The sequence below is a fragment of the Lactuca serriola genome, chromosome 8, assembly GCF_051521515.1.
Source record: "Lactuca serriola cultivar US96UC23 chromosome 8, Lser_US96UC23_V15, whole genome shotgun sequence".
Classification (NCBI taxonomy): domain Eukaryota; kingdom Viridiplantae; phylum Streptophyta; class Magnoliopsida; order Asterales; family Asteraceae; genus Lactuca; species Lactuca serriola.
Window position 1 is genome coordinate 30,023,842 of NC_136415.1, and position 16,851 is coordinate 30,040,692.

General features: G+C 32.8%; 1 protein-coding gene across 3 annotated transcripts; it reads right to left on the reverse strand.

Moving 5' to 3' along the window:
- Positions 1–1,489: 1,489 nt before the first annotated feature.
- LOC145065533 (UDP-Glycosyltransferase superfamily protein) lies at positions 1,490–8,394 on the reverse strand. Of its 3 annotated transcripts, none has more exons than XM_079012546.1 (14): positions 7,726–8,394; positions 7,048–7,134; positions 6,583–6,686; positions 6,383–6,433; positions 6,115–6,286; positions 5,699–6,019; positions 5,396–5,599; positions 4,813–5,316; positions 4,405–4,614; positions 4,140–4,328; positions 3,900–4,072; positions 3,672–3,824; positions 3,495–3,576; positions 1,490–2,266 (listed from the first exon to the last, which is right to left on the reverse strand). In XM_079012546.1, the coding sequence occupies exons 1-14, from the start codon at positions 8,197–8,199 to the stop codon at positions 1,871–1,873; spliced, it is 3,120 nt and encodes a 1,039-aa protein (XP_078868672.1). In that variant the 5' UTR covers positions 8,200–8,394; the 3' UTR covers positions 1,490–1,870. The 3 variants fall into 3 exon arrangements, with proteins under 3 accessions (XP_078868672.1, XP_078868673.1, XP_078868674.1); XM_079012547.1 differs by having other exon boundaries at positions 4,813–5,301; positions 7,726–8,393; XM_079012548.1 differs by having other exon boundaries at positions 7,048–7,127; positions 7,726–7,863.
- Between the last annotated feature and the right edge of the window lie 8,457 nt (positions 8,395–16,851).

Here is a 16,851-nt window from a genome sequence, read left to right on the forward strand (position 1 = left end):
CCAAATTTCACTAAATTTTATCAACACATGGATAATTTTGTGAAATATTTAATTTAAATAATATTTTTTTCCGGTGGTTTGCAATTTATTGTTAGTTTGTTGGGTGATTATGCTTACAAAATACAAAACTATATTGATAACAATCCACACTTTTTGTATCACCGGTGAAATTACTATTTTCAAGAAAAAATAATAATTTTTATGATGATATTTGTGTATAAAAAAGTTTGATTTATAAATATTTTTTATAATATTATTATTTATATCAATTTTATTTATTATTAGTATATGACCATTACTTCCCCATTTGAATATATAATTGTTTTATTTTATGTACTTATTTATCTTATATTACAATATATTTTAAATTTCATATAATGTCATTTTCATGAATATTTGTATTTTTTATAGTGATATTCATATTTTTATTCCATTATACAAAATCATAATTTTCTATCTACAAATACAAATTCTTGATCGGATATTCAAACCATTATGATTTTATAGTTTCAACCTATCATCGTATCATTATTAAATTACAGACAAAACAATTATATTTATAATTTATTTATCTTTTTATTACCATTGGTCAATAATTAACTTATAATTTAATTAAAATTAATTTTATTTTTCTCATCCGTGGTGCCCACGGGTTATAACCTAGTTTATAAGATAAAACAATGTAGTTAATTTTTATTATTAATTAAGTTTAAAACCACCTATTATTATCAAAGATTTATAAAAGACTATATATTGTATTTGTATTTATCTCATATTAACTAGCAATTTCTATATATTGTATTTGTATTTGTCTCTTTTATAGTATAAATTATATGAGTTAATTACTTATAAATTATATGAGTTAATTACTTATAAGAATAAAATATTTTAGACAATGTATATATTTAGCCTCTTATATTTTTTTCTTGTATGCATATGATCATTAAACTTTTTTTAAAATGTTCAAACAAGCAGCTAAAAATAAATTTTCCAATCATATTCACGATCAAAACACTCATAAACAATCACATCACATTCAAACACACACAAACATAAAAAACACACAAGTCTAAAAATCAAGTGTGTTTGTGTGTGTGTTTTGTTTCAAACTCATATCTCTTACACACACATACACCCCTAGATTCGATTGTGTGTTTAGGCATCTAAATCAAAAACGAAATTATTTATTAAAGATTTTGTTTAAATATATTTAGAGAGCTTGCTCTAAATTATCTGTTAAAGTTTAAACACCAAAAAAGACTACATTTCACAACCATTAAACTTGATTACTACCACTGTACCACAACTTAAACATTCAACATTTAACTATCAGCAAATAGCCAAACACCCATTCAGGAAAACTTACCATCGAATTTAAGAATACAATCATTTACTCTTTTTATTGAGATATTGTTATTCTTAATTATTCTGCCATTCCACAAACCTACAATTTAACAAATCCGCAAAAAACTCACAAATTACCCACCAATTAACTCAGAAAAAGTGGTCTATGAAATGAAAACAAAAAATCTGTAGTCAAGTGTATAATATACACGGAGTAAAAAAAATAAGAATAGTACACTTGTTCAACTTTCTACCAAAATAACAAAAATAATTTGAACCAAAAGAATGCAAGTACACCTGTGGTTGTACCTCTGTATTTCTCCTTTCTCTTTGTACGGCCAACACATTATATATACCCACCATAATAACATTCAGCCGCCTTTGTATATCTTTTGTTGGGGTTGTGATCTGTATATATGGTGTACTGATCACAACCCCAACCCCAACCCCATCCCAGTGAACCAAGATTGGTTCACTGGGAACCATTTCACGGTTAGAATTTAGAATTTAGAATTTAGAATCTTTTCTATCCGGCAAGTGTTTTTTGCTTGTATCCAAACTTTAACCTTTCGAGTATTTTCTCTTTTTGTTTTCTTTTTTTGTCCATTTTTATTCTATATCTTTCTTCTCTTTCTCTTTCGTATATACCTTGCCAATGTACTTCTCCTGTTCTTGGCCATAACCATGTTTCATAATCATACGGATGATCACCATCATCAGCTGCCTCTGCTAGATCTTCATCCATGCTTTTCAATAAAGTGGCATTGAAATATTTACTCCACATTAACCCTTTTCGATCTTCTACTGGGTGGTGTTCTTCTAATGACCCTGAATTTGGGTCAATGTAAACCATGGTTCTACCACTATGGTATGCCCATACATTCACCAACAGCTCCAGTATCCGACAATAGCAATGTTGTTTCTGTTTTCAATATTCATACAAAATATTTATTAAAAGAATATAAAACGAAATGAAAATGTACACTTATATTGTAGTCTTAAGAGTCGATCATGTTTTTGGTCCTTGAGTATAGATTTTGCAATTTTGGTCATAAAAAATTATCAATGAACATTTTGGTCCTTATTTGAAAATCTTGTGATGTTTTTCGGTCCCTATTCCAAGTAAAATGGCTATTTTTGGTCCCTGAATATTAGCTGATTTTTGCAAATTTGATCCCAAAAACATAGTAATTTTACTTGGAATAGGGACCAAAAACGTTATAAAAACCATAAATAATGACCAAACTTGCAAAAAAAATGCCTTTTTGGGACCAAAATTGAAAAGAAAATCAAATACACTCACGGACCAAAAGTGTAATTTACTCCATAAAATGTAAAACGAAATGAAAAAGCATAGGGCTAATGTCATAAAAACCCTCAAGTTTTCAGGGTTTTGTCGGTTTTGCCCAAAGTTGAATTTTATGTCCGTTTTTACCCTAATATTTTCCAAAAAATGTTCGGTTTTACCCTTTTACCGGTGATAACAGGTTACCATTAGATTAACTTCGCAAAAAACCCTTAAGTTTACAGTTTTTTTACGTTTTTACCCTTAAGTTTATAATTTTTTTTTACACTTTTACCCTATATATTTTTTTTTTCATATTATACGTAATCAAGCAGAAAAATCATATGAATATGTATATTATGAAAAAAATATACTTAAGATAAAAGTGTAAAAAAAATTATAAACTTAAGGGTAAAAACGTAAAAAAACTGTAAACTTAAGGGTTTTTTTTGCGAATTTAATATAATGGTAACCTGGATAACCTGTTATCACCGGTAGAAGGGTAAAACCGAACATTTTTTCGAAAATGTTTGGGTAAAAACGGACATAAATTTCAACTTTGGGCAAAACCGACAAAACCCTGAAAACTTGATGGTTTTTATGACATTAATCCAAAAGCATATTAGAATCTAAAGAGTAAATTATATTTTTGGTCCTGACTTTTGCAATTTTGGACTCGAAAAGTTTTCTTGCAATTCTGGTCCTTATTTGAGTACAGCTAATTTTTGCATTTTTGGTGGAAAAAAAATAATCATTTTACTTGGAACATGGCAAAAAATATTACAAAAACCTTAGATTAGGACGAGAACTGAAAAATCAGCTATACGCAGGGACCAAAAAATTAATTTATTCTAATCTTGAATACCTCGCTCAAGGAAGATCCTAACATGCATTCAGTGGCTGTAGTTGAATTCATGTGTAAACTGTCAAGAGAATCAGCAAACATCCTGTAGGAAAATTTAACAAATTAGTATTAAAAAAAATACTTGGATTCATTTTGTTTATAGTTTATTATTATCATTATTATTTTTTATTTATTTACCTGGAAAACATCATGAATTCTAGAAAAGAAGGGGTGGCCATGACCCAGCTGTGAAGGGAAGACCAGCGGCCACCATCTTCAGGCATTGGCGGAAGGGCTTCCACGTATGATGGCAATGCATACATCCGTCTGAAAGCATCCTGAAAGGCCGTTCTGCAAGCATTCAATTCAGGGGTATTTTAGGTATTTCCATCAACAAATAATTCATGTATGAAAGTTGAGTGTTACCTGCAATTTCCAGCATTTAAGATATCACACATGGACCAAAATGTTAAAATATGGTCATTTCCAGCAAGTTCTCCATCCATGTCTAAGTGGGCCCAAAAATACATCACATCTCCTTTATGTTTCTGTTGTACTGTTCCTTCTAGAACCCTTTCCGCTTTCGAGGACAAAGATACCTGAAACAAATAATTTCGTTAGCAGAGGGCATTTTGGTCTTTTCATCAACGGAAGGACATATAATACCTTTCTTGCAGCAGCACGCCATGATTGAAATCCAATCCAAGGTCGTTTATGAACATTATCCACCCGATTTGCAATTGAAAACATGCCACCCATTTCAAGTAAAATATCTCTGTAATAACTCTCATTTAAAATAGAAAGCCTCCCAACTGCATCCACATCATCTGATCTCGATCTTCTAGATTTTGTAGACTGTACAAAAAAACTAAAATCATAAATAAAATCTAAACAAATGAAAATTAAAAAAAGAATATTATAAGTAACTCACTAGACTTAGACCACGATATAAAGAACCATGGTGCAAAAAAGGCCAAGCCCCTGCTCCATTGTAGATCTCATATATGCATAAAGGTTGACCTGTCCTTTCTAGCTCCCCTTCATCCCTTTCATTTGCTTCAGATTTTAATTTTTCTGCTTTTTTAGCATCACGATATAATTCATCCCATACACCATAGCTTTTATCTCTTCTTCCCTCAATCTACATCAAATTAAATGTCACACCTTTCCTTAGATTAAAGAAACTAAGATTGATGAATATTTTGAAAAGGGTAAAATCATCATTTAGTCTCATTCAGACGGTTTATTCGGTTTAGAAAAGAAACAATCCATACAGGACTTGATGGAAGAAAAAAAAAAGCACCCATAAAAAAAGTTATGTTTTTAATAAGGGTTGTACCTCTTCCAACTCTACCCTTTCAACTTCTTCTGAACTATCAATTTCACTTAAAACAATCCAGTCCAATTCGGTTGGAATATCCTCTGCCATTATCTCGGGATCATTCTGTGAGCTTCTTGAATCCATTATTAATGTCATGTGTTCTTCAATATCATAAACTACACTCGTATTTATTGTATCTTTTTTTATAAAATATGCCATGTCATCTGTTTCTTCTGAGAACAAATCCCATTCCCATTCACGTGGTAATTGAGAAATGTAATGTGGGAACATGGAGTCTGATGGAAGTGTAAGAACATTGTTGAGAAGTTTTATATAACCAGAAACACATTCTGATGCATGCATGTTTTTAGCAAGCAACCTTCCGGAAGAAGCAATGGTAGTGGCAAAATTTGAGAGTTTTCCTTTTGATGTGAGAAGCAAGAAAGCTTTCATCAACTCATCGGGTTTGTCTTTAGAAAAAATAATTCCGTTTTCGCCATCAATAACCTGGGATTGAGAGATCTTTATAGAAAAGAACAAAAAGAAAATCATATTTTTACCTCACCTAACTGAAATACTGTAGAAATAATGTTGAACTTACGTATTTTTTTATGATGGGGTAATCAGGGGCAATTATGGGAACACCAAATGTCATGGCCCTAGTGAGTAATGAAGGAAACCCTTGCTCATCTTGAGAGGAACCATATAGAACAATATCAGATATTAATAACATCCCGTCCACGTCAGCATCTAATCCATAATGTCTAACCGAATCACGGTTGAGCCCTAAATGAGCAGCAATATCCTGCAAATATTAAACAAAAAAATTGTGATAAGTTGATCTTTAAAAACTGAATAAAGAAAGGATATAAAAAGAATCGTATATATATATATATATATATACCTGTAAAGCATCGTTATATGCATTACTGGAGTTCCCACATACGAATAAAAACTTGAATGAAGGGCCCACATCTCCTTCCTTTGCATATTTGATAAGCAAAGGTCCTAAGTTATGCATTGCTACAGCATAATCCCATGATAGTTCATTGTAGAAGAAAGAACTTCCAACAACCAAAACTATCATATCATCTTCACCAAAACCATTTTTCATCCTTAATTGAAATTTGGAGTGAGTTTTTAGGTATCTTTCAGCTGCCCACACATCTATTGGTGATCCAGGAATCACAAAGAAGTTTCCAGTGTCAAGCACACTATATAACATCTGAGACAACATACATAAATCATGATTGAATTCAAGAAACAATGTAATAAGATGTTCCTGAAAATATAACAACTCATAATGGGGTGATAAATTACCGGGAAAGAATAATCTGGAAACACAATCACATCAGCTCTTCTGAAAACATTCTTCCAATATGTAATTAGATGTTCATGTGGCAATTCTTGATATAGAGGAAGGCGGTTTGAAAGGGTATCTTCTTGAATTATCCAAATGAGTTGTACAGAGCAAAAGGGCTCCTGCATAAGGCTGCATACATATAAAAAACTTACAAATCATGGAGAAAGTACAAGTTCAGTAGTTCAAAACAAAAGATTTTGATAATTCAAATTAACTACCACATACCTTGAAATAGCATTATGTGCTTCTAGAGAATTTACAATGATGCCATCAAATCTGCAGCAATTGAATAGATAGAACAAAGTTTATGTAGCTGTATCTACTGAAATCATCAGTAAATGTGACAAAGTATATACACTTTCTAAAATTATCAGTGACAAATCATATTGTTGAAAAATGCATTGAAAGAGAGAGAGAAAACATACATTGACCAATCAATATGACCATAATTTTCAGGACTTAGAATGGAGACTTGGCCAACAATCTTCTCCCAGAGTGATCTTGTTTTGCCATCTTCTGTTGCATATATCTGCATGGAAGAAGCATTATGAAGATGAAAAGTGATTTAGAAATCTAGTTCCACAGATGGATTTTCCTTGCTTCTTAACAGGGACATAGGCACATGCATCCAACAAGAAATTTAAAATTATGCAGTTGTGCATATCCCTATCAAGAAAATCACTTCAATGATCTTATAAAGTCTAACATTAGGTTACTTAAAGAACACTTAATTCTACATATGGAATTATGGATCTTCCAGATGAAAAACGATAGCTTGATGTTATTTTCATGGCCAGTCAAAATAACAAAATCACACATATAGAAAAACATAAACCAGCAAACAGACAGATAGATATAGTAAGAGGTAATGAAGTTCCAGAAATAATCACCTGAAGCATATAACCCAGTCCTCGTATATTCTTCATCACAGTAAGCAGCATCAATGACAATGGGTCATCCTCCATGTTTCCTAAGATCTTACAATGATCAAAACAAGGCACTGTTGTAAATATGAGATCATGAGTGTTCATGCATGTATAGACACATAACCATTGGAGCACAAAATATGGGTAGTGAAAGTAGTGAACCAGAATACATAAACCAAGCTTGTTTTGGGTTCTCTAATTTCCCCTATTCTCTTTCTTTCAAGTTTTTTTTTAGTTCTTTTGGCATTCTCTTTGTTGAATCCTAAAGAAATAATATTTAAATTAAGAGAATTATGAAGCTCTGGTTTACTTTTGCTGCTAAGGACCACCAATGTAGATTTTAAAAGGTGAAGCAGTGAAGACGTTTGTTTAACAAAAAAGCACCAAATAATTCACGCAATCACCATCTCCATTATTTATAGTTCTCAATTGCATTTCCCTCACCTACCCAGACACCAAACCCGATAGGCCCATAATACCTGTTACTTTCCCTAACTATCCTACATGTCCTTTCTCTCTACTTCCCGAACATCAGGTATGAAAACCGAAGAAGAATAAAAATTTCAATAAGTGGTCGTCGTTTTCGTTTGTAAAAGCATCAATACTCAGTACATTAAACTAAACAAAACTTAAAACACTCACAATTGCAAGCCTAGGAGGTCGAACTCCAACCCGAGGCTTGTGCCTTGCACGCTCAATCTCGAAACTCCTATCGATCCTCGATGAAATGAACTTCAACGAACTTCCGAACTTCAAACCCTCGCGCACAGTCCTCCCAATCCTCTCACCGCCGCCCTGCCGGAAAACCATTGAAGCTATCGAGCTCTGTAGCACCATCGATGCCAGTGCAAACGCAAAAACAGCAATCAATATACACAAGTAGAACAACGACGTTCCCCTGACTGAGCACAGCTTCCGAGGAACAAAGGGTCGGCCTCCGACGTGAGATCGGCGCGGCCGATCCGGTAAGCTGATGACTGCAGCAGATGATTTCGATAAAGGTATAGGCGCAGGTTTAGGGTTTCTCTTGGATGGGAATCGACCCCGGATCGGGTTTAATCCGGTGCCGTCATTTGAGTTGTCACCGTCGTTTGTACTGGGCGAGTTCTGGCCCATGTTTCAGCAATCTAACCGAGCAAACTCAGTTTTAACATTGATTCTCAATTGAAACCAAACAACGGTGAATCTGATGAAGATGATGAAGGATTTGATTTTTCACACACACAGAAAAAGAAAAAGAAAAAAAAAAAGACACAAACACAAAAAGTCCCTTCTGTTTGGGCAGTTATGGTTATTAGATATAGTGTCTGTATATGTATAAATGTTATATGTATATGTATGTATGTGAGTATTGTTGTTTTCGAGAGTGACGGTGATTGAGATGAGATCTGATTTGTGATGTTGCTTTTTTCGGTTTAAACGCGTTTTCGAGAGGGGGGGAAAATGAGCATATTTTGATTTTGCGGGGGGGCTAAAGTGAATGCAAAATGTTCCAAAGAAATTTTATTCTGATGAACTAATACAATATATTTTTTATAAATATTTTTATTATTTTTATATCTTTCACGATTAAATTCTTAATTTTTTATCATTCAAAATTTAATATAAAACTTTTTTTTTCTTATTATAACGACGACACTCTTTAATTCGTTAAATTCTCCCAAAGTTAGTGTCCAAAAAGTTGGTATGTTTTTAAAAATCTATTATATTTTGAAACAATGTTTTAAAAATCAAATTTTGCTGCGCGCGCATATATATATATATATATATATATATATATATATATATATATATATATATATATATATATATAGCCTTTTACGTGAGTCAAACGTCGGATGTGAATTATATTTTTCAAAAATTAGTTTCGAGAGGCTATTAGTTCTTTTGTATAAATGTTTTACTACATCTAAACAATTATCAATAAGAGTTATATTAGCGGAAACGAAATCAATACTAATTAAAAATGAAACGTTAGGATTATTAATATAGATGAACATATTATTGATTTTGCATTATTAGTTGTGCAACATTTCTTTATATATCAAATTTGATGTATAGACTCCACTACGGCTAAACTTTGTTGAGCTTAGTCGGCAAATGACCAAAATGTAGAGTGATTTTGAAGAAAAATGACCACAAAAATAAAGATTTTAGAAAATGATCACATGTTCCGCAGAGGGGGTTCTGCAGAACCATAAACACCTCTGCGGATCTTGGTTTTTTCATTTTTTTTTGTTTTTTCGTTTTTTTTTTCGTTTATTAATATATTTTTTTTAATCACATAAGGTATATTATGTAAAAAAAAATTTGTTATCGTTTTTCCTTTTTCTTATTTAATTATCCGTTTATAAAAACTGTGTGTTTAATTAAAATTATACAAATATTCTATGTTTTTTATAAAATTACATACACCGGTATTCTGAATAATAAACATATTTTAAGTAGGTTACAAAACATATTTTAGAAAATATAAACATACAACATTCATAATAAACATACTTTGAAATAAACTTCATTGAAGGCTCTGCGGAATCTTTGTTTTTTGATTTTTTTTTTCGTTTTTTCGTTTTTTCGTTTTTTTTTTTTTTTTTTTTTGCGTTCAGTTTCGTTTATTAATATAAAATGTTTTTTAAATACACTAATACCTTATGTGATTATTATGTAAAAAATTCTACAAAAAAATGTTAAAAATAATGAAATGTTTATGTAATACATTTGCCTCTGAGGAACCGAAACACCTCTGCGGATCTTGAGTTTTTTAATTTTTAATTTTTCGTTTTTTCGTTTTTTTGTTTTCGTTTATTAATATTAGTTTTTTAATACACTAACTTTGATCAAATCGGTTCTTGGAAGTCTTGGAAGCTACTTGATGTCTATCTTTATGGTCCCGATCTCCGTTGTCAACACCTTGGAGTCTCTTCGAGCTAGGTTTTTTTGGGGTGTTGACATGGGTGAGAGATGCATGCACTGGGTTCATTGGGATAGGGTCTTAGCCCAAAAAAAGAATGGGGGTCTTGGTGTTGGTGGTTCGTATTCCTTTAATCGAGCTGTGCTCTATAAATGGCGATGGAGATTCTTTCATAATCCGGATTTGATATGGGTTAAAGTTGTAAAGGTTATTTATGGTCGGGATGGTGGTTGTAGCTCTTTCTCTCATAGAAGAGGTTTAATTGGTCCTTGGAACGGTGTTATTCGGATGCTTGCGCAACTTCATAATCATGATCTTGATCTTAGGCCTCTTAGTCCTATTAGAGTTGGTGATGGGAATAGAACTTCTTTTTGGCACGATGTATGGAAGGGGGATACCCAATTGGCTGCTTCTTTTCATAGGATTTATGCTCTAGATCTTCATAAATCCATATCAGTCCGTGATAGGGTGCTTCTCGGTTGGAACTTAGATTGTCTCAAGCGTTCACCAAGAGGGGGTATTGAGGAGACTTAGTGGACTACTTTTACCTCCTTAATGTGGGGAGTTCTTCTTCAATCCACACCTAACCGTTTGGGAAGGACTATTGATGTCTCAGATTCTTTTTCTGTTTATTCTCTCCGAGCTTTTTTGGATAGTCATATGTTACATTCAGGGGGTCATGAAACTCGTTGGAACCATTGGGTGCCTATCAAGTTGAATATATTTATTTGGAGATTGCAGTCTAGAAGCCTTTCAACTAGAGAAAATCTTTCGCTCCGTGGGATTACTATGGATTCCATTCTTTGTCCTGTCTGCTCTAATACTGCTGAATCTATTGATCATCTTTTTCTCCATTACAATCAGTTGATTGACTTATGGACTCGGTTAGCTATTTGATGGGATGTTCAACTTCCTCAGTTATCCTCCATTGATTCTCTCCTCTCGTGGTCCGATTCTCTTTCCCTTAAAAGAGGGCAGCGACAAGTCTTTGACACTGTTATCATCACTACCTTATGGTGTCTCTGGAATTTTCATAACACCACCATTTTTGGAACAGCTCAACCCAAGAAGTCTCTCATTTTAGACGATGTGATTGAAAGATCTTTCTTTCGGATTTCTAGTAGGTTTAGAAAAGTTAAAATTAGTTGGACCTCTTGGCTTCATAATCCCCTCTTAGCTTGTAATTTGTTGTGATGTATTCTTTCCTCTAGCTTCTTGCTAGTTTTTAATAAAATCTTTGTCGTTCTAAAAAAATCTTTTTTATAGTTTTTATTGTTTATATAATATTCATTTACTCTTTAGCAATGTCTACATTTTTTCGACACATACAAAACCATTTATTTTCTCTAAAGCATATTAGTTATAGATATATAACAGATAAAAAAAAAAAGCAAGGGCATGGCCTCTTAAGAGTTGTGTCATTGCTCTATGGTTTGGTTTGTGTTCCTGATTTATGTCAAACATGACTAACTAAAAATAATAATAAGTCAAATATATTAACTTTTGTATCTAATTTGATTTGTATACTTTTTTTGGTGAGTATGGATTTGGAAAAAAGATGATTAAAATGGATAGGAGATATAAAAGTCTTATTAAAATGGATAGGGGATATCAAAAGTTTTATTATGACATACAATTATGGCCCTGATAACAATCCATGATTGATGGTTTCCTATTTAATTTTGAATTTAAATTGAAAAAAAACGCATATCAATTCCATGATTCATGTTGCATTTTATTGTTAATTTTTTTATAAGAATTTGCATGCTTGATTTGTACATCAAACCTTCCAAGTGGTACATCTTAAAATTCAAGAAAAGATCAATATGTTTTTTATAATAGTATAGATAAATCAAGAATTTGACATCCACAATTTCAAATATTAAAAATACACATAACAATAAGTTGTAGATTAATCCAGGTACTTTAAATGATGTAGCGTCCCGAAAATCTAAAGTAAAATTTTCATATTTAAAACAATAATTTATATAACAAATTGTTCTCAAAACCATTCAAGATAAAAATAACATTTAAACATCAGAGTAAAAATTGTCATTGCGGAATAGACTCTGGAGATGTTGTGCAGTCACGTCGGGCCCTTCCCTTTCGAACCAGAAGTACCCAAAGTTCAAGTTTTAAGTCTAGTTGTCCCATGTTTTTTTCTTAAGTTATTGATGACTCCAACTAGGATGAAAATTTTCATTTTCACCGACTTGTCCTATTTTAGCTGCATTAATATTCTGTTTTGTAAAATTCATAGTAAATCATAGAAAAAATAATTAGGCTTAGTATAGTATAACTCTAGAAAGGTATTGAGTTCAGATTTGTGAATATGACTTTATAATCTGGATTGAATGGGTTTGGGGGGGATAGGTCTTGAACATAATGTAGTTTTGGTGTAAAGAGATGAAAATAATCGTATGAATTTATTAGTGGAATAAAGGGTTAAGGATTGTGTATTAATATTTTAAAACACTTATACAGGGAAAACGGATGTACTTTGATTCCTTGGAGTTCGAGTGCTTGCTCATTGTGATTCGGTGAGTTCCTCATTACAAGATATTGATGATATACATCCTTTGCTTTAGCTCATGTGTGATTATATGATATATGTGGGTAGTACTAAGGTGTGTGGTATGTACTAATATTGTGTGGTATATTAGGCTGAAGGCAGAAATGATAAGCCAATTAACTGAAGGCGGTGACACCGAGTAAATAGACTGAAGGAGGTAACGTTTATTCAATACAATGAAAACGGTAGTGTCGAGTCAATAGACTGAAGGCAGTGATCCCAAGTTAATAGACTGAGGGCGGTAATGTTGAGTCAATAGAATGAAGGAAGAAATGTCGAGTCTCTAGTGGATGCTCGTTTATTGGTGTGCTCTATAACATTACAAAGAGATTTTTGTTCATAAAATAAATTAACAAATAAAACCTTTGTTTCAAAAATCATTGAATAACATTTGATTGATTAAAACCATACATTATCATAGTTAAGTTTACAAAACCGCATAAACGAATATCTTTGATGCATGTGTATAGTCACGTCGGGCTCTGAACGACGTGCAAAATGTTTAATCCACAAGTATAAGCATACAGTTTATTGAGTTGCCCAATATACCATATATTCCACCATACATATAGTGCATCCACATACAATTCCCGACTTTAACACCAAGCAACCAAAAATCATATCCATATATATATATATATATATATATATATATATATATATATATATATATATATATCTATATCATACACAACATGCCTAGTCCAAGAGTTCACAGACCCATCCCAACTCACATAACGTGTCCCGCCCAACCATACATAATGGGTCGTGCCCAAGGAGTAAACAGGCCCAACTCAAACTCAATTACCAGGAGCTACATCCTGTTCTTCAGCACTATTTCTAGGGGCCAAATCATGGTCTTCCATATAAATGCCAAAGTCATACATAGTCGGAATCAAATAGACATTCAAACAGATGATCCACCCAAAAGCATTAAATCAAACAAGAACGATGTAGTGGGGCATTAGACCAAGAGTTATCATGTTATCCAACTTGACTACACACAATCCCTTAGGGTAAACATTCAACAAACAGTCAATATTACCATTACCGTAACCAATCATGACACCTACCACTATCATATAAACATCAGACAAGACTCTATTACTCTATGATAACATGACACCAAGTGTCCTATACTACACAAGCATAGCAAAGAGTTAACCTAGTCAACTAGCATACTTGTACTCTAACAATACATCTATCCTACCATGTAAAGAATATACAATGGAATACATGGCATAGTGAGAAACTCACCTAAACTGTAGAATCAAAGAAGCACAACAACAATCTCATGCCTTACACTGCTCAATCCTGTAAACCAACTAACACCAAAAGAGATAAATCCTCAATCAACAACCCAAATCATCCAAGTTTGACCCCAACTCAAGCTGACCAAAAGTCAACGGTCAACCAAGTCAACAGCCACCACAACGTGGAGACCCCTTGGCCACATCATGGGCATGACATGACAAAATAGAAGACATACATGACATCGCCACATGTTGGACCCTCCTTGGCCACGTCGTGGGCATGTTCGGATAAAACAATCGCGAAGCTAGACACTACCATGTCATGGTCATTCCTTGGCTACATCGTGGTTATTGGCAGATTCTAAAATTCTTCATTAAGAGCTTAATGCTTATAGATCAAGGATCAAAACTTCAGATATAATCCTTCTCATTGACTTAATGGATAAAGTTTCCAATATTATCCATTAGGACCTCACTCTAAGGAAAGATCTAAAACCCTAAGTCCATTAAGTTCTTAATAAGTCTAAAGCTTGCTCAAGAATACAAGATAGACCCAAACATGACTCTTTTCTCATTTTCAAAAACCTAATGATCATTTTAGAGTCACAACAAGATCCGGAGTTCCTCAAACTCCAACAACATCCATGGAAGGGGCCAAAATCTGTTGGGTTTTGATACGAAATAAAAGTTTGTTTTTCATAAAAACCGACAACGGAAGACTTTAAAAATAACAAGTTTATTTTTAGCTCATAACAAAACCACACCATTATGGATCCATTTATAGATGTTATAATGAAATAAAAAACAGACATAAGATGTTTTGGAGATAACCTTTGAAACCTTTGAACCCACTTGGTTTTGGGGTGTTGATGAAGATAGCAAAAATCAAAGTGTATGATTTCTCTACAAGTATCCACCATCAAGAGTAAGGCACTTGGAATACTAGCTCCTGCTTTTATTCTTGAGTGTCTAAAGCTTTTAAGTTCTTAACTTAAACAAGCACTAAAGGGAACAACTCACTAGGTCTTCTAAACACCAAAGTAAAGCACCAAACTTCAAAGGTTTGGTGCTTCTTCATTGTTACGGTTTTAGATAGAAGAATAAGGGAAGAAAGAAGATCAAAAACTTACACATTTCTCATACATAAGAAACTCTTATATAGTCCATGAGAGGTAAGGCCTAACCATTAAAGTAATCTAAAGTAAAGGTAGCCTTTAGAAGCATGGGAGACAAAAGGTGGAAGGTTGAAAAGCAACCTCCCACACCATCATTACGTTTCGGCCATGCCTTTTTAAAAGGAAATATTCTTTATTTTTTATAAACTCCAAGTTTATAAAATATAAACTCTGTCTTTAAGTAAAAGACAAAAGAATTCAACTAGTCCAGAATGTTGTGCATGACTTATTAATTCACACCATATGAAATAATAACTAGTAATACTCTCTTGTAATTATTATTTTCACAAAAAACAATAATTATTCCCTAATTAAAATACAAGAACTGATATTATTTATTAATAATCATATTAATAATAAATATATAAAATGTGCCGACTTTATAAAGGTGTGACCCTATATGATCATATATTATTAGCAATATCACTCCATAATGATTATTGGGCATATAGATCCAACAATCTCCCACTTGCACAAGATTCATTATTGACTGACATAGACAACAGCTGACGTCTAACAATGGGCTACTGCCCCTAACAATATATGAAGGGTGCCATCTTATCAACAGCTAATTCCAGGAGCTCTAAGCTACAATTGTTACTAAAGGTGTGATATCAATTATCCCTTTGCATCATACATCATGTCGAACATGAGATATAGATCGCGATCAATCTCATTTACTATTCAACTTTAACTAAGGCCTTAGATGTCATGCTCTCAATGAATAAGAGGGACATATCCCATCTTGACATACGCCCATCAATGTAGTTCATGTCATACCCAACGATGCCCCTTATGAATGCCTTTTACGAAACAGCATTAAACCATGTCAAAGCACAACAATTCCTGTAATTCAAGTCCCAAATATGTATCTCAGGTCTAAGAATACAAAGATCAACTTAACTACATATGCCTATCAATGTAGTTCATGTTATACCCAACGATGGCCCTTATGACTGCTTTTTACGAAAAAAAAACGTTAAACCATGTCTAAGCACAACAATCCCTACACCTCAAGTCCCAAATATGTATCTTGGGTCTAAGATTAAAAAGATACAACCTTGATCAAAACATCACTCTTGACTACAATCCATAAAGTGGTTTTGATGCGGGTCAAGTCCAATACTTATTCTCACAATCAAGCACCTATGAAGTTGGTAGCAGCTCTTTGCCATTCTCATCTCTATGAGAATCAACCAATCCACTTATATTAGTCTTACCTCATAGATGCTCCCACAACTATGAACGACTTTGGACATTTAGAATAACCTAGTTATTCAAGGATTTAAACATGCTAATATAGAACACAACAATTATTTTAATGAAAGACTCATATATAATATATCATTCATTATAATATATGTTGCTTTATTGTTCCAATATCCAAATACTAAATTTCAATCAATACATCTACTTATATCGACAGGGTACTATAGCACCAACTTGGCTTTCATGCTTTAGCTAATGAAGCAACTTTGTTAAGTAGATTTGACAAACTTCAATTGTAAACTTTGCGAATGCAATCATTTTCAGTTTTATATATAATTCATATATAAAGAAAACTAAGGAGAATGAATTAGATGCTTGAATATGACTTAGATACCAATACTTGCGTAATGGGATTACTCATAGTCATAATGAACTATACATTAAGCATCTTTGTATGTGGTTCTCCAAACCACGAGGTACTCTAACTCTGATGTGTAACTGTAATTAAAATCTACATGGAACCACTATCCATGTAACTATCTCTTCATTCATATTGCGGACACGCCCGATTGTGACTGAGAGTCATCTCAATCTATTTATAAATTTAGCACATGTGTAACAACTTTAAACATAGCCTTCATTTAAATA

What these genes read in the sequence shown, in the direction of transcription:
- LOC145065533 (XM_079012546.1), bottom strand. Translation starts at nt 8,199, where the DNA reads ATGGGCCAGAACTCGCCCAGTACAAACGACGGTGACAACTCAAATGAC. An exon ending in ACCCCATCATAAAAAAATAC is followed by an intron (nt 5,317 to 5,395) that starts GTAAGTTCAACA and finishes TTTTCTATAAAG; the next exon opens with ATCTCTCAATCCCAGGTTAT. An exon ending in GAATTCATGATGTTTTCCAG is followed by an intron (nt 3,577 to 3,671) that starts GTAAATAAATAA and finishes ATTTTCCTACAG; the next exon opens with GATGTTTGCTGATTCTCTTG.